Source organism: Sturnus vulgaris, chromosome 2 (genome assembly GCF_052056855.1).
Source record: "Sturnus vulgaris isolate bStuVul1 chromosome 2, bStuVul1.hap1, whole genome shotgun sequence".
NCBI classification, from domain to species: domain Eukaryota; kingdom Metazoa; phylum Chordata; class Aves; order Passeriformes; family Sturnidae; genus Sturnus; species Sturnus vulgaris.
This window is the reverse complement of record NC_142244.1, coordinates 26,284,157-26,305,964: the sequence shown is the minus strand read 5'-3', so window position 1 is coordinate 26,305,964 and position 21,808 is coordinate 26,284,157. Positions and strand designations below refer to the sequence as shown.

At 43.4% G+C, this 21,808-nt stretch overlaps 1 protein-coding gene across 1 annotated transcript in view; it reads left to right on the top strand.

The window, feature by feature from the left end:
- The window catches only part of ARHGAP31 (Rho GTPase activating protein 31), a 61,100-nt gene that overhangs the window by 31,215 nt on the left and 8,077 nt on the right, over nt 1–21,808 (top strand). The window contains exons 2-11 of the mRNA XM_014890289.2: nt 5,022–5,124; nt 5,604–5,748; nt 10,392–10,474; nt 11,086–11,193; nt 12,913–13,058; nt 14,362–14,560; nt 16,336–16,460; nt 19,329–19,388; nt 20,195–20,815; nt 21,148–21,458. Of these exons, the coding sequence (XP_014745775.1) occupies nt 5,022–5,124; nt 5,604–5,748; nt 10,392–10,474; nt 11,086–11,193; nt 12,913–13,058; nt 14,362–14,560; nt 16,336–16,460; nt 19,329–19,388; nt 20,195–20,815; nt 21,148–21,458 (1,901 nt within the window). The remainder of the gene's footprint in view (nt 1–5,021; nt 5,125–5,603; nt 5,749–10,391; nt 10,475–11,085; nt 11,194–12,912; nt 13,059–14,361; nt 14,561–16,335; nt 16,461–19,328; nt 19,389–20,194; nt 20,816–21,147; nt 21,459–21,808) is intronic.

The following is a 21,808-nucleotide window of genomic DNA, read 5'->3' as shown; positions in this document are numbered from 1 at the left end:
TGTTACTTTCCTGTGATTAGGAGGCCAACTGAATATATTAGTTTGCTCTGTTTCATGATTTTTTTGGTACAAAATAACAAATCTTGCTAATTACAGACTAAAACGCTTTTTTAAAAGGAAATATTTCCTATTTTAGTCAGTTAAATTGAAACGGGAGACTTTTGACCTTTATTGTCGTGGTATTGAAATAGCATGATAGGAAGCATGTGCTACTATTGAAGGTAATTGAAGACAATTAAAAAATACTGATGTATAACAAAACCAAAATGGTGAAATAAAAATGCCTACAACTTTTTTTTATGGTTCAGGATTCATAGTGGGGAGAAATTGAAAAAAAAAAAAAGCCGAACTATTTCCTGCAAGTCAAAAATCAAAAAGTTAGTGTTCTAGGTGAAATGAAAGGTCTTATTTATCCTCCCAGTAGATGAACTAAAATTAAAATAAAATTAGAGAAGACATGAAGACATGAAACCTCCACCATGTGTCAGAAACCAACCAGCAAGGAGGCCCTGACTATCTCTGTCACGAGTGCTTACCCTTACAAGGAGTAGTCTGAAAAAATAACAGAAGGATAAAGTAAAAAATTAAGCCTGCTGCTGTTCAGTCCCATTCAATGCAGTGTACCCTGAACACATGGCCCAGTCCAGGTTAGCTAACTTACTGTCTAACTGGGCACTATTCATATTGAGTGTTTAGGGTGTCTGATTTAGCAACCTCCTCCCTAGGGTCCTTCTGTAGCCCATGGAGACTCAGAGTTTCTTCTGGAAGGAGGCATTGAAAGTCACAGGATATTGCCTGCATCTCCTGCTGAACCAGCATCTTCCTTGCTCTTTGCTGGCTTTGGTGGGAGGCCAGGAGGTCATCCTCCCACTGATCACTGGATGGGGTCACTCCCTCTTTTCTTAGTGACCTCTCCTGCTTGGGCTGCTCAGGAATTGAAATAAAGACATGCTTAAAGGTCTCTGCAGATTAGATCCAAAATGCTCAGTCCAGGGCCAGATGAAGCCTTTGTCAGGCAGGCAAAGAATGGGCATCTTGCTTGCTGGTGGGGAGGTTTGGTGGGTGGCAGCACTATGGCTGGGAAGGGACAGGAGAAGGGAGTGCCAGCAGTGCTGGGAGGTGGGAATTTCATTGCACATTGCTGGGGATCAGAAAGAGGACAGCACGGTGCATGACCCAGCGAGAGTAGCAGACACATGTAAAGGTGGTGGGCATGAGCTGTTGTCTTGGAAAAGACCCTGGTGAAGGTGCATGTCTGTGTACACTGAACTTGGAGGTGACATCCAGTGAGAGTGGAACGAGTTACTGTGACTGCCCTTCTGGTTTATTTTTGTCTAGGGGAAGAGAAGTATTGTCTTCTGTGTACATTATGTTTATAACTCAATTTCCCTTCTGACTGATGCCTTGCTCTCTTGTCCTCCTCCATCTGGTTTCTATTGTAGTTTTAAATGAGGACAGTTTGGCTGTCTGGGAGAACAAGCGGGGTCTGTGTGACACCAGCTCCCCTTCCAGCTTCTAAGCCTTCTAAACTTCCAGCACAGCTTTAATTATAGGAGTGTAAAGATTGGATTCCCTCCCTCCCATCTCCTTTCTGTGCCTGCATGTACAGCTCTTGCTGCAAATCCCCATCCATGTCTGATCTTCCTTTGGAAGAGACCCAGCCCTGTGATTTACGTGCCCTGAATCTCTGATAGAGACCAGTTGTAAAGCACACGCCAAAGCCTGCATTCAGGGTTGATCCTAACCTCAGTTCATCAGGAGCCATGTCTGAAATAATCCTACCAGCTCAGAAACTCCTGGAAGTGAGAGAGAGCTGCTCACTACTGTTCTAACCTCACCACCCCCAAAAGCCCAAAAGGCTAAGCTTTGTAGGAGATCAGAGCTGCTCAGGAATGCCATAGCTACAGGTCATGCTCAAAGAAAACATTTATTGTGCTCCAGTTCCATACAAGTGCTGCATTTAGGAGCTTGATTTGAAGGAAGTTGATGTAGTTCCTTCACCTCCAGGGATCTGAATTTGAAGTCTGTAATTTTCAGTTGCAAGTGAAAAGTGTCCTATGTGGGATTTTTTTTTTGACATCACAAAACTGCCAGAAATTTTGGCATGACTGACTGTTTCTGTTCCTTTGAGCCAAAGACCTGGTATGGCAGGAAATCTTGTACATGATGAGTGAAGGGCACTGGCAGAGATATGTGAGAAGCCGAGGGTTGGAAAATCAAGGAAAAATGCAGGGCTGCAGTATGACATACAGGCAGAGCTCAGTGCACGTTGTCTATTTGCAAGCTATATGTTGTCTCCGCTGTGGAGTTTTCGCTCACTTTTAAAAATGGGTTGAATTTTATACATTTGCTATAGATCGTTCCCCTCAGGCCCCTGTTTTTTGCTTACCAGTCCTCAACAGACGGATCTAGCCTTCTCTTCTTCTTCTGTATAGGGGATTTGCTTACCTGCTTGAGGCCTCTTGACCTAATTTACTCCAAGTAAACTTAGAATTCAGCCTGAAACATGGTGTGATTTAATAGATCTTACTTTCAAGAGGTCAAATTAGTCACAACAAATATCAGTATCTGCAGTTTTAGTTGTTTTTTTTGTTCCTAACATTGAATTTTTAAAAAGTATCTAATAAAGGATGCTTTGTGCATGGACCCCATTTTTTGGCAGCCAGGCACCATCATATGTGGCTTGTCTCCATGAAAGACTGTTAACCTTTAAACAAACCATGTCATGTGGATATCATGATCAAATATGTTTTCTGTTCAATTAATTCTTCTTTTTTTCAGGTTGCATGGAGTTCAATGATTTCTATTCTCTGACCCAGATAGATCTGAGGTGACATGGATCTGCCTAACTTTCATTTTTGATGGTTACATGTCATTTATTCTGAGAGCCATAACAAGAAGGAAATTTTAATATACCATGTATGCATAGCTTCTACCATAGAGATGTTAAAGTCTGATTTTCTAGAAATGGACATGAGGCCAGAAGTAATTTGTCTTTCCTTTTTTTTTTTTTTTTTTTTAATTTTTTTTAATTTTATTTTTAGCATTCTCATCATCATATGATCTGAGTTCCCTACCGCAGTTCAAGATAATCAGGACTTACTGGGAGATAGGAAGGTCCTCTTTTTTTGATGTGTCACTTGGACTTTTCTTGGAAGGACATTAAAGAAATTTCATACTACCTTTTTTTTGCTCTGTCTCCTTCCACACTATTTAGCCCACATAGGAAGTAGGTGTTACATGCATTGCAAGGAACGATTCCCAGGTTCTTTCCTTTCTGGAAGGCTCTGATGATCTTCCCCGCCAAAGTCCTTGAGGAGAGAATACCATAACTCTGTGACTGTTGTGGACAAAACTTTAACTCTGTAGACTTCACTTTGCGATTTCATGGTTTCATGAACACTGCTGTAGGCTTAGGGCCTCTGCCAAGAGCTCCACCCAACAACCTGAGGGTCTTGAAAATCAGCACAAGAGCTTTAAGTGTGACACAGCATGACTAATGTACCCATGTTATGAGTACCTGCTCAAAAAACCCATAAAGTCAATTTTTCCCTGTTGTTTTGGATGAGCTCCTTTGACTGAGAAGAATTAGTCTGTTTGGACCGTTCAGGCTTCCAAGTAATCACTGAGACTTTGTGTACTCCTGCATTTGGGTTGGCTAAAAGACAAGAGAGGGGACACACAAAAAGACTCCTTAACTCCCCTCAGCAAGTCAGGAGGCCGAGGGGCAGAACTTCCCTGACTGACTGGCTCAGTAGCAGTGTGTCACTGAGGTAGGTGCAAGCTTGGAGCCCTTCTCACCAGAGCCTGTGCCCTGCAATACTTCGTAGGGACAGGTCCGCCCATGAGCTGGCTCTCGCCTCAGTGGCTCCCATGAGAAATAATAAAATAATGAAAATTAATAATGTACCAACTGTTTTTGTTGGAGTGCTATCTCTGGATGCTATCTGATGAAGCAGGTTAATATATCCTTATACTCCTGAACTTTGAGCAGAACTCAGGGAAAGTCCAGCCAGAGGCATTGTCTCTGGGGTGTCACAAAGATGCAGTAATTGCTATGGCCTGGCTTTCCAGTCAAATCTGTGGCTTAGTTGGTTTTCCTCCATACAGCTTTTGAAATGTGCTGTGCAGCAGATTCAGCATTAGAACAGGGAACTTTTGACTTGTGCATTTACTGACTTTTGTGCCTATGTCTCTGTGAAGCATTGCATTAAATACACAGTAGTTTCTAGCACCTAATAAGGAAGGGCTTTCTTACTGTTATTGTTATAGCTTGGGTTGTTACTGGGGACAGGGAGGCTTGATCTGACCAAGAGAAAGGGGGGTTCTTATACCTATATAATAGGGAAAAAATAAACATATACTTTAGGTCCAAGTCTGGATGTAAATATTGTGCCTCAGGCTCCTCTCAGCTTTAAGACTGGTTAAGTCTTTGTCTAGTTATGCTGATGGAGTTCTTTTGAAGCCAATGTCAAGTTTTGTCAGTGTGCAGATCTAGTCAATATTTGAACTTTATACCCCCTCAGTGGGATTTATGAGCACTAAACTGTGGGTATGTAGGCTTATATGGAAGTGTGAATGCTTCTCTGATTTTTATCCAAGCCAATGAGACCTTTTGGCACAATTCAGCAAGGCTGGAGCTCTATACTGGGGAGGGTGGGGGTTCCCAGGACCTCATGCTTTGCCACATGCTTTCAATTAGAATGAAAGAGCTTTTATTTTATTTTGGAAGAAAAAGGAAGAGAGGAAAACCCTACCTTTCTTTTTGCTATGTTACTGTGATTTCAGGGTCCGTCATTGTCACATGTCAATGAGCATTGCATGGCACAACCACAGCATATCCTCATAGCCACTTTGCATGGGCTATTTTTGATTTGCCCTGTATTTCTGTCATTGCTGTACCCTTCTCTGCATCCACAGAGTGCTTCTGCTATTTTTTCATGGAATTGTCTCCTTTGTGGTGACTTGTGGAGCTGTCAGCGTGTATTCATTGAAGATTTTGCTTTGCTTTCCTCTCATAGTCCCTTATGTACTGAAGAGCTGTGCAGAGTTCATTGAGACTCATGGCATTGTGGATGGGATCTACCGGCTCTCAGGAGTGACATCTAACATACAGAAGTTGAGGTAAGGGCTGCGTTTGGGAGTGTCAGAGGGATTCAGGGACATTGCATTGGTGTTGGTCCCTCAGGTACACACTGTGGTCAACAGGGCTCCACACTGATGCAGAAGATAAACTGTCCTTGAAGCTGGTAACAGAGGAAGACAACATTTTAGGGATTAGCCCAAAAAACCCTATATCTCCCTCTGCATCTGTTAGTGGGAAAGGCATGGAGGATCTCAGTGCAAATGCTGAGTTGCTTTCTCTCACTTTGGGACAAAGCAATCTCTTTATATCAATTTGAGGTCCATTCTCTGTGTTAGGGATAATGATAACTGACTGAAACCTCAGGGCCTGAACTTGGGACACAATCTGGGCCAACCTGCAGGGACATCTCTGCTTTCCCATTTGTTTTTTCTCTAGCTGTAAGCGAGTACTTAGGGTGGAGTACTGGCCTGCTACATCTCTTATTCACCCATATTGTTATGTTTCCATGTTGTTTCAGACAAGAGTTTGTTTCTGACCAATGCCCAGATCTGACAAGGGAAGTTTATCTCCAGGACATCCACTGTGTGGGGTCACTCTGCAAGCTGTACTTCAGGGAACTGCCCAACCCTCTCCTCACTTATGAGCTCTACAAGAAATTCACGGTGAGACCCTTGGCTGTTCTTGTTCCTCTCCAGCGTTGTGGATGTGCTGCAGATTCCTCCATGACAGCTGTTTGGGATTCACTCCAATGTCCTGGCTTCTGGTCCGTCTATCCATATAAACACTTCCCAGTGCTCTTCTCTTCTCATCTCGTGTTGGCTCTCCCTGTCCTTGTTCCTTTTGACCATTTCATGTTTATTTCTCTCAGTTTGTCTGCTGTTTCCCCCCTTCATCTTGCTTATTTTTTCACTGCATTGCTTCCCTGCTGCCTCTTTTTCTCCCCACTGTGCACCTCCTCCCAGCACTACTAATTCTATTTCTTTTCCTCATTACTGTCCATCACTGAGAGTCTTCTGGGTCACCTGGGCTTGTGATCATAATCAGAGGGGTGCGGTTTCCTCATCCCTGTCCCTCCAACTGTCCCTTACACCTGCACAAACTGATTTCCCAGCCCACGTGTAAAGCATCAACTTTTCTGCATGTCACATTTTTCATACTGTTTGGTGGACTGCAGATGAGAATATTAGTTATGCCAGATACAGCATATCAGGTCCATCATGGTCACATTATAAATAAAAATGGCAGAGGAAAGTGGCAACTGGCCAAGCAGAAATCTCTAGCTTTGTTTAAAGAGATTACAATTCAAAGAGTAGTTACTTGATTCTGGAAAACAGCCATAGATTATACATGGATACAGTTGGAGCTTAGGAGCTGACTGCAGAGGGGCAGAAATATAAGACCACAAAGCCTAAATTTTTAAGAGACTTGGCTAATTTTGATGACAGATAATATTTTATTAAAAGGTGGCACAGGTTTTAACAAGCTATGCTTGTTATTAAAGCTGCCTGTTTCTTAGCACTTTAAATCTACTTTCGGTTTTTTATGGCACCAACAAATTTACATCCCATCACTGAGGCTGAAATCTTGTGTGCTGAAGGTATGCACTTTCAGCTAGAAGAATTCACAAACTTCTCAACTGGTGTGGGGGATGGGAAAGATTGTTTTCACGGTGTTAGAAACATCCGTTCTTTGTTAAGAATTTCTGTCATCCTACTCTTTCCTATTTTCCTGAGAGGAGGAGGTGACAGTCATTGCCAAAATGTCAGATGCTGCAGAGAAGTTCTGCAAAATCAGGTGTTGCTGTCTGAGTTGCCTCTATCCCGAATCAAGCACTTCAAGAGACACTGCTGTGGCACAGGAGGCACTGGGAGAGATCCACGGGGTCCTTACAAGGAGACGCTCTCCAAAGGCTCCCTGCTCTGGGAAGAGGCGTCAGTGCAAGGAGTGCTTGCTCTGTGGCAAAGCCAGATGGGACCAGCCAAGCAGGAACTTGTTGTAAGAAGTCATAGAGCTGTTAGGGACATGACTCTGCTGGGGATCGTGGCGTGGGGAGTAGAGTGGCTTGCTGTGCTGCCTGACAGACGTGCAGTAATGTTAGGTGTCTTGCTGTTCCAATGCCCAATTTTAAGTAAGATTGGTCTTTGCTTCAAGGTGATGTATAGCCAGATCTTCACTGAAAATCCTGAGCAGATTTGAAATGTTGACCTGTATCCTCAGAATAAAATAATTGTTGGAGACAGTCAGGAGGAATAGGATCTTGAAAATACAGGATATCATTCAGCCATTCACTGTAACTGAAGAATCTCATTCTTGTTGGAACTATTTGGCTGTTGTCTTCTTGGCTATCACTACTGATTTGTGAAAGAAAAAAATGCTCTAAAGGAAACAAAGTGAAGTTTTGGGATAATGACTTGCAGATTTTAAGTAGATACATTTGGAAAATAGCTTTATTCAAAAATAAAAGGGAAAACATTTCTGTAATTGAGTGTTTCTTTTACAAGTACTTTCTAAAGGAAATGTTACAACATTACATCAACACATCTAACTTAAATAATAGATGTATTTAAATAACTTAAATACATAAAATGTCTTTGAGAAAAGGGTTAAATAGTTCCCAATTTAATAGTTCCAAATTTCTGTAACTAATGTTTGAGTGCAATGCTTTTGGTCAACCTTGAACAATTGTTTTCTAAAATCTTATGCCAGTTTCCCAAAATGTTATCACTTTGGGTTGACCAAAAAGCTTTTTTTTAATCTCTGGCTTTTCAGTTTTTCCACTTAGCCACAAAATCCATTATTCATGTAAGCCTGCTCGTTAGGGATTTATAATTGGTAACCCAGCTGACAGGAAGCACAGTCAGATACCAGGAGGAAAGAAAGAAACAAGACCAATTCCCCACGGAGCATAAAACTCACTGGGAAGGTGTGTGTATGTGAGGTGTCTGAACAGGGAACAGTAGCAGCTGTACCTCAACAGACGAGTGCTGGTAGGAATAAAGAACACATGCTAATCCCAGCCTGACTGAGCCAGAGTTGGGATAGGCTGCAATTTGAGTCACCACAGTGATTCAGACATTTCTGTCTAAGGAAAATAAAATTCTTAATGACTGGGGATGGGGTTGGCCTTTTGGTCATCACGATGTCAAGTTGTCAGTTGTAACATCCCAGTTATGACCTCACTGGCTATAAATTTTTGCCAGATGATTGCCATTTTGTATCCTAGTGATGGATGTTTGTTTCTCAGGACAGATAAGTTGACTCTGCTTGGCTTGTTCTAGCCTGGGCATAGAGGGACCAAGTACTTCCTCAGAGCAAATCAGCACTAGGAGGCCAAGCTTGCCTTCTCTCTCTGGACTTCATTATACTTGTTAACCAGGGCTCATGAATTGCGCACTCCCAGAATCACTAGAGGAGTTGAAAAAAATCTTAAATGGCATAAATTCATACCATGATGAACAGATATACAATAATTGGAAATACTGGTTCTTCCTTGAATTCTGTATTCTGCTGCTGTAATCTGCAGTTGAAGGGCTCCGCAGATTTCAAAAGCACAGCTTGTGTGGGTCAGGCATGTGGCTTGGAGGACTGAATGGGTCAGGACCTCAGAGAAGTTGGTATTCGCTTGCTCTCGAATCATTAGGTCTTTGAGACCTGGAAGGTTGAATATAGGAATTAAAATGTGCACCAGGGAAGAAAATATTGTGTGCAATCTAGTTTAAATCTAATACTTTAGGTGCACCAGTTAAAGGGTTTATTTATTTCTCTCAGTCTCCATCTTTGGACAAGGTTACAAGATTACAAGAGCTCTTATACTTTGGATTTCTGATTTTTTTGGTGTTTTTTTTGGTGTTTTTGTTTTGTTTTGTTTGTTTGTTTGTGTTTTTTTTGTTTTATTTTTGTTTTTTTTTGTTTTGTTTGTTTGGTTTTTTGGGGTTTTTTTTGGTTGGTTGTTTTTTTGTGTGTGTGTTTTATTTTTCTTTCTTTTCCTTATGAGGGGCTGCTGTAGAAGAAGTTAACCTGCCTTTAATTTGGGCAAATGAAATACATCTGCATCTCATATACACCTAGCTAATGAGCTCATTTGTTTTGATCTGCCATCACTTCTCTGGCCTGGAAACTGGCAATGTTTGGTTAGCTAATGTTTGTAGAGGAGAACTGATCTGTAGGGAAAAGGGCAGTGACAAAACCAGCAGTGGTAATATCATCACAGGGGGTGCTGTAGTGACTGCTGCAAGAAGATGCTTCTCTAGTGGTGGCTGGTAATTTCAGGTTAATGATGTTTAAGCAACAGGTGGTTTAGGATGGGTTGTTTCCTTCCTTTCCTTCCCTTCTCTTCCCTGGCAGTGCTGACGTCTCTCTGGAGGCAAAGCTTGTGCTAGCAGTGTGGATCGCAGTATCTTCCTTTGAACTGTCTCCAAACTCCAGAGGTAGTCTAGTGGTTAAGAGAAGGATCCCAGACAGTCATGCTTTGTTTGAACTGACTGGTGGCTTGTCCTCCCCCAGCACAAATATTTAAAGGGAATAGCTGAGCAGATGAATACCAATGCAGTGAACTCTTAGGAATGCTGACAGAAGCTTCTCATGGCTCTCTGAGCTCTTGGTCTGGAGAAATTTGCTCAAGTCTGAGATGTATAACCTTGATTCTGTCTAACCCTGAGTATAAGAATTTATTAATCTGCTGGGCAGGGATTCTGCTGAGACTTCTTCCATCATGAAAGATGCAAACCCACACAAGCAATCCCCTCAGCTAGGTTCTTATGACAGTCAAAATATTGCTTATTTTGAATACAGAACATGTATATCCAAGATGCTCTTGTAACACAGAACTTAAAAAACATGTTTTATTTTTAACAGGTTATTTTTGGGGAGTGTTATTGCTTTTTGCTTTTTCCATTATTTTCACTTCTCTGTTTCCCCTTTCTTTCTATTTCACCCGTCATTGCCCAAGTTAAAAAAAGGGAAAAAAACCAAAAAAATACCCCACAAAAAGAAAAGCAAAACAAACCAACACAAGCCAAAAAAACCCCCTGTAATTTGTAATTGAAGGTCTAAGTCCTTGAATGCCCCTCTCCCATAAATACTAACCACCATGTCTGGGCATGGTGTGCTGAAACATGGAATAACAGTGTAGGAAATCTCTTCTGTGGAGACACAAAGAAACTTCTTCTTCCAGTAGCTCTGTGTGGTAACAAGAGAGCATTCCCTCTGAGACAGGGTGCCTTGTATGACCCTTCTTATCCCTCTTCCTTTCCTCCTGAGTCCATTGCTAGGGTGTACAGTGTACTCTTTCCTTGTGTCCCTGCAGGAAGCAGTGTCACGCTTCCCCAAGGACGAGCAGCTGGCACGAATTCAAAATGCCATCCAGGAGCTCCCACCATCACATTACAGGTAAGATTGTGTCCACAGAGGTGCTGAGGATCAGCATGGTGACTGCACCCTTATCAGGGAATATTGCCTGAAATAGCTCTGGGATTGATTTCCAGAAATCAGTTTCCAAAGGCTGACTCACCATTTCCAAATCTGGCAACAATTTATCTGGCATTTAAATATCATTGAACAAGCCTTTGTTAGAGACAGAACAAGTCTCCCTGCTTCAGTCTTACCATCCTCCTTCTGAGTATGACCGCTGTGGTAGCCTTAGGCAGTGTCCTGAGTGTGGTAAGGAGAAATGATCTGCTGGAGGTGCTTGAGCAAGAGCTAGTAGCTCAGCCTTGGCAGCATCACATTCCCTCTTCCATCCATCTGTTGTTGTCTTTGCTCCCATCATACTAAGGATAGTTTGGTTCATGTGCCACCCTTGGCCACCTCAGAGCACAGCTGTTCAGGTATTCACTGCCATCCTATGTAAATGCTGGTGCTGTCTCCTCTGCCCCATGGGCTCTGTTGTGCCATTGCAGACACTTGGGGAGGGGACTGGGCTGGCTCTGAGCCTTGCTGTCCCAGCAGGAAGGCACTGGTAACATAACACATTTTTCTTTCTCTGTGTGAAACCACTGCAGAACGTTGGAATACCTGATGAAGCACCTGACTCACCTGGCCTCGTTCAGCAACGTGACCAACATGCACACCAGAAACCTGGCCTTGGTGTGGGCTCCAAATCTCCTCAGGTACAGTAGCGATTCCTCTAATCCAGAGCACCATGCAGAGCTCCAAGGAGAGTGGCAGCATCTGAGCCTGATGACCCATCACCTGAGAGAAATGCAAAGATAGCAAAAAGCTGAACAGCTAAAGGGAAGAGCATAGCAGGGCAAACAGTTTTTCTTCTAGGCTGAACAATCTAAGGTTTCACTGCCAGCGTCCAAGGAAGCTTGTGGGTTTGTGTGTTTCTTATTTTAAAAAGTTGTTATTTGCAAGTTGAGCATAGATTTAGAAACGAGGACTTAACTCATAGCTTGGGAATGCTAATGACATTTTTGTTGGTGCCAGTGCTTCTGTAGCAGGGCAGTGAGAGACAGCAAGGATCAGAAAGGAGAGAAACAGGGCAATAATATTACAGACCTGTTCCCAGATCTGCTTGTGCAAAAGTGAGATGAGCTTGCTGGGCTTGAAATGGCAGCCAGTGTCTGATCTCAAGACTACCAGCTATTTTCTCATGTTTGTTATGCCTGGCACTCTGATATGAAGAAGTCTGGATTAGATGCAGACAGGGGTTTGGCTGCTATGTTGTAGAGCTTAGCAGAATAAGGAAAAACAGCATTTAGGGGAAAAAAACCCCCCAAACCCTTTATATCTTGTCAAAATTCCCTTTCCATCCATCCAATACCTTGCATTTAGAGGAATGAGCTATGCAGGGAGAGTCCAGGACTGCAGCTGGTGAGGGGAGGAGGAGGGGAGGGGTGCAGGAGAGGGGTGATGGCAAAGCCATCAGGGTAGCCCTGGGCTGGCAGAGGACGTTGGCTAGAGAGGTACAGGCCTGAAAAGCATGCTCTAAAGAGTTATCTCATCCTTCTGAATGCCAAAAATGGCAGAGCAGGTTCTGAAAATGAATCAAATGTTGACTCTATTGAATATAATAAATTGGGCCTTTACTACTGAGATATTTTCATTCTATCACCTGTCCTTGTAAAAAAAAAAAAAAAAAGAAGTCTGTTTTTTCTTTGCAATCTTTCATAAGTACAAGTCCCACAGAGGAAAAGAAAGGAACAAGTAAAGCAACTGCAGTCTCCTTACAGGGTTATCCTCTTGGCAATGCCCCAAGCTGTTATCTAACACACCAATCATTAACTTTACAAAGGATCCATTGCCCAAAGATAATTTCTTCAGCAACACTTTGGCATGTCAAGATAAGGAATGTTCCTTTGCTGAGAGCAAGATTGAGAATGTGGGAGCACAGAGGGGCAGAGAAGAAACTATTGGGGCACATGGCAAAGTCTTGAAGAAATTGGCATGGAGAAGACCTGAGCAGGGTCTAAGAGATTTCACTGAGAGATGATTGAAACACTGACTAGGGATCTAGAAGCAGCATTTGAAGGCTCCTGTGTTGTCTTTCAGGCCCTGCCTTGAAATAGCTAAAATAAGAAAAAGGGAGAAGAACGGAATCTGACAGTCACAGTTTAACCTGCTGAAGAATGTAAAAGCCAAGTGGGGAAAATAACACATTCAGGAAAGAAAGTAGCAGAGGTGGCAGAGAAAACAGAGAAAATAAATTTTAAAGGAGTGAAAGGACAAAGAGAGGGTGAGGGCCTGTGAGGGAAGGAGAGGAAGAGGTACAGCAAGAGTGGGAAAATCATCCCTGTTGCTTTGCTTGCAGGAAGAAATCTGGTCTGTCTTTGCCAGGGGCTATGTGTGGCAATGCTCACTACTGGTACCCCTCTTTCCTCATGCAGGTCAAAGGAGATTGAGGCAGTTGGCTGCAATGGGGATGCAGCTTTCCTGGAGGTGCGAGTGCAGCAATTGGTGATCGAGTTCATCCTGAACCATGTGGATCAGATCTTCAACAACAGCAGGAAAGCCAGCTCTGCTGAGAACATTGGTAGCAACCTCTCTGAGCCACTTACCATGTCACCTGCTATGTAGTTCAGCTCTCCCTTCAACTATTACAGTAACAGAAATAGTGCAGTAACCCTTGCTATCACCACAAACTTCCCCAAAGACACCTTAAGCCGAATATCTCATTTCTCCTGTCTTCTTCATCCCTATCTTCAACATTTTCTTTTTGAATACTAGTCTCCTTTAGTGTTTTCTCAGATTGCCTTATGTCTCATTTTTTGCATGATCTCATGTGGCTTAACCCTTTCCACAAAAGGAAGACCACCGGATTGATTTTCAGTCTTGGTCTAAGCTTTCTCTCTAAGTCCATCAGCCACAGTCTCAGCTCTTCTCTCAGATTCCCCCAGTAACAATTCCTTATTCCAACATACCTACCCCGCAGCCATTACTTCTGCCCAAGCCAGAGGTCACATTCTCAGGCACTCCCAGGAAAAAAATTAATCCTCTGCTCCAAAAACTTTTATATTGTTCCTGAGGACATTTTATAAAAGAGATTTGTTTTTTTTCCTGGGACATCAATAGTTTTCAGAGATGCTGATTTTGCTGTTTAGTGATGTTGGCAAACACTGGGAAGTGAGAAGGCATGGATCCACAGTGACCTCACATAATTGCAGAAATATGTGCCTTCCTATATTATGCACTCGAAAGACTTCTGATACCTTCAGTACTCAAGCAGAATCTACTTTTGCAGCCCTGTGCCATTTCATTCTGCCCATCCTTACCTTAACATGGCTTTGCCACTGCCCACATAAAGAGACACTTTCAGTTCCTTGGGCTACCAGTGACACTGCTTTCTGTGGCCCTGAAATGGATTAGAAAGTTAAACTAATGCTGTTTTTTAGAACAATCTTCTGTCCTGAAACAAGACAAGGAGAAAGATGTGGAAGTGAGAGAAAGAACTGGGCACCAAATTTGGATCAGTGACTGAACTGCTTCAAAATCAGGGGTTGGTGGGGGCAGAATGGAGGAAGGGAGTGAGGGACGAGTAAAGGGAATGTGTGAATCCTGGTGGTTTTCAGAGACACCTCCTTCACACAAAAGCATCTGCAGAAGAGGAAGCAAATCCACACAACACAGCCTTTGGCTGGCAAGCATGGCCCCTGCTGGGAATATACTCGGATAAGGTTGCTGGGGAGCTGAAAGGCTTATCTGACAAAAAGCCTTTCTCCCTGCATGTGCCACTTCTTTCCCCCCTCCACAGGAGATGTTCCAGTCAAACAAAGTCATGAAGCTCTTGCTCTCATCTCTCCTCACCCCAGGCTGGAATGTATTTTCTTGTTTTTTAGAGAGCACATCAGTTGTGAAAAGTTTGACCCTCCCCTCAGCCTCCCTGCCAATGAAACTGGTGAGCCTAGAAGAAGCCCAGGCACGGAGTCTGTCTGCATCCCATCCTGCCCGGAAGGAGAGGAGAGAGAATAGCTTGCCTGAGATTGTGCCTGTAATCGGGTCCTTCTTCCACACAGTTGTTGACCTTCCTGACAGCAAGTAAGTGCCACAAGGAGTTTAAAGCACAAACAAAAAAGGTGCAGGCTCCCCAGTGTGATTAGAAATGATCCTTTTGTTAATGTGATACCCCCACACATGCATTCATATGAATCTACTGCCACTATCCAAAGAAAATTCATTGTCCTCAAAAGAGGCAGAGCTACTCCTAAGAAGTACTGCAGGTGCTGAGTTCATAGCTTCACTAGTTCTCATCTCCATCAGGGCAGAACCTCACAGAACTCCTGCAGGAGGCATCCTTATGCCAGCTCAGAAGTTGACTAAACATGGGATGAGCGTGGAGCAGGTTGGGGCACAGCTCATCTACGAGTTCCACCTGTTGGTGGCTGGTCCAGGGCACACCTGGTGCCACTGACCTGCTCCAGATTCCTCATTCTCCTGGTTCCTCTGCAATTACAGCCAAGAAGGAAGGCTCATTTTCACTCCCAGCATGAAGAGATATTTACATAGTGGCACCTATGTCAGCTATGTCTATGCCAAAAGAGTCTGATTTCAGCTGAGGTTGCTGCAGGTGTTGGCACAGCTGCCCAGAATAAGTATTTATCTATTGGTCTATATAACTGTTAATATATAGCCACTCTACTGCCTGGTTCTGATAGATTATAGCCTCTGCAACAGGAGTCTCATTAATTTACTGACCCAGAAAGCACCAGAACAAAAATATTTGTTGGCACTTGATATATTAAAGCAAAAAGGAGTCATCTAACAGAATACTGGCAAGAGGATAACCACCTTAAGACAAAAAGATGTTTGTCGCTCTAGGGTGCCTTCTCTTTTCTCATTTGAAGTGAAAAATCCTATCCCCAAGATAGGATCAGTCCCCTTTGTAGGACTGATTTGTGCTTCTCTGTGTACTCATCAGAAAGAAAAGCAGGAATATGGGGATAGAAAGCCCAATGTAGGGAGCAAGACAGGAAGATGAGAGAACTCTTGCTCTGAAAGAGGGGAGATGGAAGGAGGAGTCAGAATGAGTATAAAGGAAGTGAAACACAGCATCATGAAGAAATATGTGTACAAGAAAAAAATTGCATTAGGACAAGCAGCTTCTTTCTGCAAAGGCTGGGATTTCCAAAGAGACATAGGGAACTGGTGTCCCACTTCCTCTGACAGTTACGAGAAATTGATTTATTTCCCTTAAACCTCCTTCTGTTTGGTTAGTACATTATACTTGCATATGAATATATAACACCTGTGATTAAATTAACATTGGCCTAAGAAGCATTAATAGCTAGTTTGCATTAAGGAAGCCTTTTATTTTTGCCATAAGACATGGTCTTTAAAGCATAATTTTGTGAACTGAGAAGTAGTACCAGTTCCATCAGTTCCCTGGAATTTATCATACATTGTGTCATTAAAACCTGTTAAAAAGACAATTTTACTTTGCTTTATTGCAGGATAGCCTGAGGCTTGGAAACCTCTCCTTTCTGGAGACAAGCATGGTTGACTGCTCAATCACTGTTGCTGTAGCATGATACCACAGCCAACTATGTGAAGACTTAGGTGCCTTTCCATCCATGAAATAGTTAAATCAGAAATACAGATCAATAACTTACAGCGTGATTGCTTCCTATGTAGCCAACAAGGGTTGGTTGTATAGCTATACCTCACATGCTTTAGAATTAAAAGAAATGTGAGAAGAAAAAAATGTTAAGTGTTGAGGGGAGATAGTTCAGAACCCTTTGAAGGGGCCTTTGGAGGGCATTAAAAACGTAAAATCTCTAAGATATGGTGACCACCGCAGCCTTTTTTCCTTCCAGGAGGAAATTATCGACCAAGTCCAAGAAATGGAAGTCAATATTTAATTTGGGGCGCTCTGGCTCAGAATCAAAGTCTAAACTGAGTCGGAATGGGAGTGTCTTTGTAAGGGCACAGAAGCTCTCTGGTAAGAGCACTTTTCAGCTGAATGCTTAGCTCTGAGGCTTTCTCTTATTTTGTTGGTAGCATGGAACAACCTATATCCACTTGCCACTAATGCTGTAGACTTGAGATAGTCTAATGGGGTCATGCTTGTTGCCTGGTTTCATGCACATCTCATTTTCCTGTGATGAGAAGAAACACCCTTCCAGGAGAATTTGACAGACAGTTACATGTTACCTGATACATAGGCTCCTGTTGTCCAGCTGTCAAGTCTGGGGGACTAGAAAATGTATGTATGTATGTTATGTAGGTTTGGATTAATCCACTATTCCAGCCCAGCCAGGAAAGTTCTTTCAGGAAACGGAATGAAATCTTGCAATTTCAATGAGGATTATTTGGGCAAGCTGCAGTCCATTTCCATGCACTTCTACTCATCTCATTCACTTTTGGTGTTTTCACTGGGTTTTGAATTCTCAATTTATTTTTTTTTTAGCCTTTCATTTCCTTGTTTTTTCCTCACTCTCTGTTTACCTTTCTTCCTCCGTGTCAGGATTTTAACTGGATTAAATTTGCGAAGTTTTGTCTTTTTCACTGCCCCTTATTCTATCTCGGTTCATTTGGTTGTACTCACTCCATTTCCAAACATTCTGGTTGTTTTTCCATTGCATTTTATTTGATTATATCTCCTTTCCAGAGTATGTTTGTTAGACTTTGTCATCTGATTTCAAGATTTCATTCTATTTCCTGAAAGGGAATTTCGTTCCCTTTCTCTGTCTCCTAAGGCTCATTACATGACACTGGGTGAATGGCTGTCCTTCTAGGCTGTCCTTTCACTAAAGGACATTAAAGAACCAACTACATTCAGTGTCTTTGTCAAAAGCAAGGCACCAGGGGTGCCTTCAGCTCTGGCTCTCAACACTTTGAGGGAAGCCATTGCTTTTGCAGAATTTACAAGAGAGAAGTTGTGTTTTTTCTTAGCTGTAACCCCAAGTTCTAACCTCTCCTGCACTGCAATCTCTTAAACACTCTATCTTCCTAAAAAATCACATGGCAGAGCCAGTTCCCACTGTTAAGAAATGATTACTCAAGCTCTAAAAATCATGAACTTGACTTAAAACTAATCACATTTTTAAAATGAAAGCATGCCTTTTAAATTTGAATGTATAAAGAAATGTTTGGGGTTTATATGTTCTAATTTTTTTAGTACTTTTTAGTATTTAGTATTTTTTTAGTACATATTTAGTATAAATATATTTATTTAGTATTTAGGAATTTATTTTCTATAGAGAGATGAAGGTGGATTTCTGTCTTTATATAATCTCATGACTCCAGGAGCTGGTGTTTGGAGGACTACTGCCTAACATTGCAAGACTTCAAATAAAATAATTAATATTGGCGACATTAGCTGCCACCACATATAAGAGAGGCTGTATTTGGATCAGAAATGAGCGTGAAGCCAAATGCTGGATGCAGTTGTTTTTGGATCCCTGCCTTCCCCATGTTTTGCATGTACAGATGGCCTCACACAGTGTGCCCATGACAGACTTCAAAATAGCTCTCTATCCTATTTTGATCACAGGATCACCTTCTTACCTGCATAAGGAATACTCTGTCTCAAAACAGTGCTAGCCCAATGAGGCCCAGGAAAGATGGCAGCCCCAGAGATCACGGAGGCTGAGCCTTGTTGCAAGGACAGTACTGAGTGACAGGAGGCTGGACATTTTCATCAGCCGGACACAAAAATGCACAGCTGTGAAGAGTTTTCAGCACTGCAGCAGTGCCTTTCAGAAGCTGCACTTTTGTGCTGCTATGTTACATTTTTCAGTGCTCTCTGCTTACAAGCTAATGTGAGGGAACAGACGAAACTACTGCTGAAACTCAGCACATGCTTTAGCGCAGCTGGAGTCTATGCACACAGATCTGTAAGTCACATAAAATGTGACTTATACAGCTCCCCTGCTTGAATTCTGTTCCTCCTGGAAAGCGGAAACAGTGCTCAAGACATCACGTCTTAGCAACATAAAAAATAGCCAGGGCTCCATATAAATGTAAAAAGTTGCTGGAGTTTCTCTCCTATGCTTATGTGAGAGTTGGAGCCAGCAGCCTCAATTATATAAACAAATGAAGTCCAACAAGCCTGCTGACTTTCTGCTTTACCTACTTTGTGCAACTCTGTAAACAGCAAACTTTACTCTCAGACATTTTCCAGATCTCCATGGACGCTTTTTGGGCTGCAGAAACTAACTTGTCTTCCTTGCCAGCTACATTTCCCTACCTTCCTTCCTTTTTCAGAGCAGTGACAGCTACAAGCTACTAAAACCTCTCAGGAACAGACCTGTAGAGTGTATAGTAACAAATGACAGCTTGTTTCTGGACAAGCAAGTCCAGTGAGGATGACCAGCAAAATGGGTTGCTTACTGCCCTCAGAAATTTCCCAGAGTTCCTGCTGCGTATACTCACGTCAGCAAAAGAGCCGGGAGTGCAACATAAAAATAACCCAATATTTGCTATCAGGAATGAGAGGTGAGAAGGCATTTATGTCAGTTTAGTTTAAAAGTCCCCCACAACCAATACCCTGACTTAGTCGGGGAGGGGAGTGGCACATGACAGCTTTGGAGATGCTTAACTGCTTCAGAGTTGACTGGCTGGGTTAAGTATAGCTCTCCACATGTCCAGGAGGTGCAAAGCTGTTGTTAGCACTAGCAGATCCCCAGCTGTGTGGACAAGTGTTATGGGTAATAAGTCATGTGGTGTAGATACATGGGGGAATGCTTGGAAATGGCAAATGTCTGCCTGGCATGCCTGTCTATATGTATGCAGTCTTTGATCTTTATAGGCTGAAGTCTGCAAAGCCGCAGGATCTGATACCTGCTTCTAAAACTTTTTTCCACAGAAAAAGCAACTGTTCGGCCTGCAAAGAGCATGGACTCGTTGTGTTCCCTGCCAGTGGAAGGTGAGACATCCATAGCCTGCCTGTACTGTAAGGGAGAAGGATTGCAGCTCTGCATTTTCAGCAGCAGGGATCACAGAATGGTTTGGGTTGAAAGGGACTTTAGAAATCTCCTAGTTCCAACACCCGTGCCATAGGCAGGGACACCTTCCACTATACCAGATGGTACCAACACTTGAACAAGCCTTGAACACTTCCAGGGATGGGGCATCCACAGCTTATTTGGACAACCTGTTCCAATGTCTCACCACGCTCAATGGATGAACAGTCTGTGTCTATCTCACCATGTTTTGTATCTTCAAGTACTTATGCCATGGTTGCTGACATGTGTGTCCACCTCTGTGTGTGCGCATTTTTGACTCTTTTCCGTGTTGTTTATCTGAGTGCATCCACCTGAGAGTTACCACTGTGTTTAGCTGCACCTTTATTGGCAGTTGGATTGCTTTGATTTCTTTCTTGGTTATTCTGGACACAAAAATCCCATTCATAGATGAAAAAGGCTTACAAAATGCCAACAAAGCCTGGCGTGTGCATTGTGGGCAGTATGTGATAACCCTAGACTTGGCTACATCTGTTGGAGAAGAGTGTCTAATAAAAGTCTGAGCTGATTTCCACTGGAGGGCATTCAGTCCTATGCTGCCTGCCTATTTTGAAGGAAGCCCTAGGGCTAGAGCACAGCAGGTCTTCATTGCTTATTGTCTCCATCTGTCTGGGGAAACGGGAGGGATTGAGGAGGGCTCCTCACAGAGGAAGTTTTGTTTGCTTGTGCTTTGCTTCCCACTGATTTGCTCCTATGTTCCTGTCTCTAGGGGAGGATGACAAAAGCAGATTCAAACGGTCAGTGACTACTGGAGGATTCTTTGTTCCCATCAAGATACGGACAGGATGCACAGGCAGCTCATACGACCTCAGCAAGGAGAATGAGTGGGAGCGGGAAGGATCTGCCATGGGGGCCAAAGGAAGTTCAGAGCCGAGTGGGGAGAAAGATCTTCCCTGGACGCCGCAGGTGAAGTCATCCCCTGATCCCCTGAAGGTTTTCCGGGTAGCAGAGGATGCTGAAAATGAGCAGACTTCAGCCAAAGGAGTGCTCATGTTCTATACCTCTGAAACAGCCACCAAGTCAGGCTTCCCAAGCAGCCTCTTTCCCTTGGAGGCCTCTCCTCATCACCAGAGGAAAGCCCTGAACATCTCGGAGCCATTTGCTGTCTCTGTCCCGCTGAGAGTATCTGCAGTCATCAGCACCAACAGCACACCCTGCCGCGTGCCCACCAAGGAGAAGCATTCCCTTTCCAGTCTAGAGGAGTTGTCTTCTCTGGTGGAGAGCACGAGCCCCTCTGCCCTGGAGGCAAGGACTCACACAAGGGCAGAGCAAGCAGCAGAGAGCAAGGAGAAACAGCTGGGGCCAGCTCTGCTAGTGGCAGCATCCAGAGGTAAATTGTGTTAAGGAGAGGGGTACGGATCCTCAGTTGGGCTGCTGGAAGTGCCCTGCACCTTGGTGATGTGGAGGTTTCTCCAGCTTGAGCTTATGGCAGGAAAGAAACCAACCTATAGCAGGGTGGGTGTTGACTTGATTGCAGGTCAGGGTGGTGCTTGTTGCAGTAAGGAGCCCGGGGAGGTGGGTGACCTCCCAGAAATATCTGGTTGTACCTGGAGGGAACTCTCTAGCGTTGTTAGTTGGTGTTGGCTTTTGGCAGCACTGCTTTGTCCCAAGGCACAAGTTTTCAGTCTCAGGTAGTTACATTCATTTGTGTTTCTGATCCAGGATCTCATCCTGAGGAGCTGGTGGCAGCCAGAAAACTGGAGTCCTTAGAAACGCCACAGCCAGCAGCAGAAAATCAGGAGATATGTGGGCAAAGCAGCTGCACCAGCGGCACCAGCAGCCCCCAGCAGTCCTCAGAGCAGAGTCTCACCTTGGAACAAACACCAGCATTGGAGTTCCATAAGGGACCACTCCCAGCAGGGAAAGCAGAGCAAGGACAGCTTAGGATGACGGATGTCTCCTCAGAAGGCAGCTGTGACCAACAGGAGATTGAGATGGCTAAGACAGAAGAAGGATCGCACCTAAGAGCTGTGGTAAGGAAGAAGGCATGAGGAAGGTGGGGGACCATGCCAGGGTAGTGGCTGGGAGGTTGTTTAAAGTTTCATTGTGTGTCTGTAGCTGCAAAAACTCAGTCTATAACTTAGGCAAAGCAGTACCAATAATTGACCATGAACTGATTTATTTCACTTCTGTGAAATCACCATGTAGTAATTTACCTTTACATAACTACCTACTGTCCCCGTTTGGTCATCTTTTCCTATAACTGTAAAATTTCAGTCTGTACCATCTGTCTGGTCTGAGACTCTCCAGATGTGAGACTGTCTGGATGTCTGAGCATTTTGACCTGTGGTCTCTGAATTCCCCTTCTATTTTTGTTGTCCCA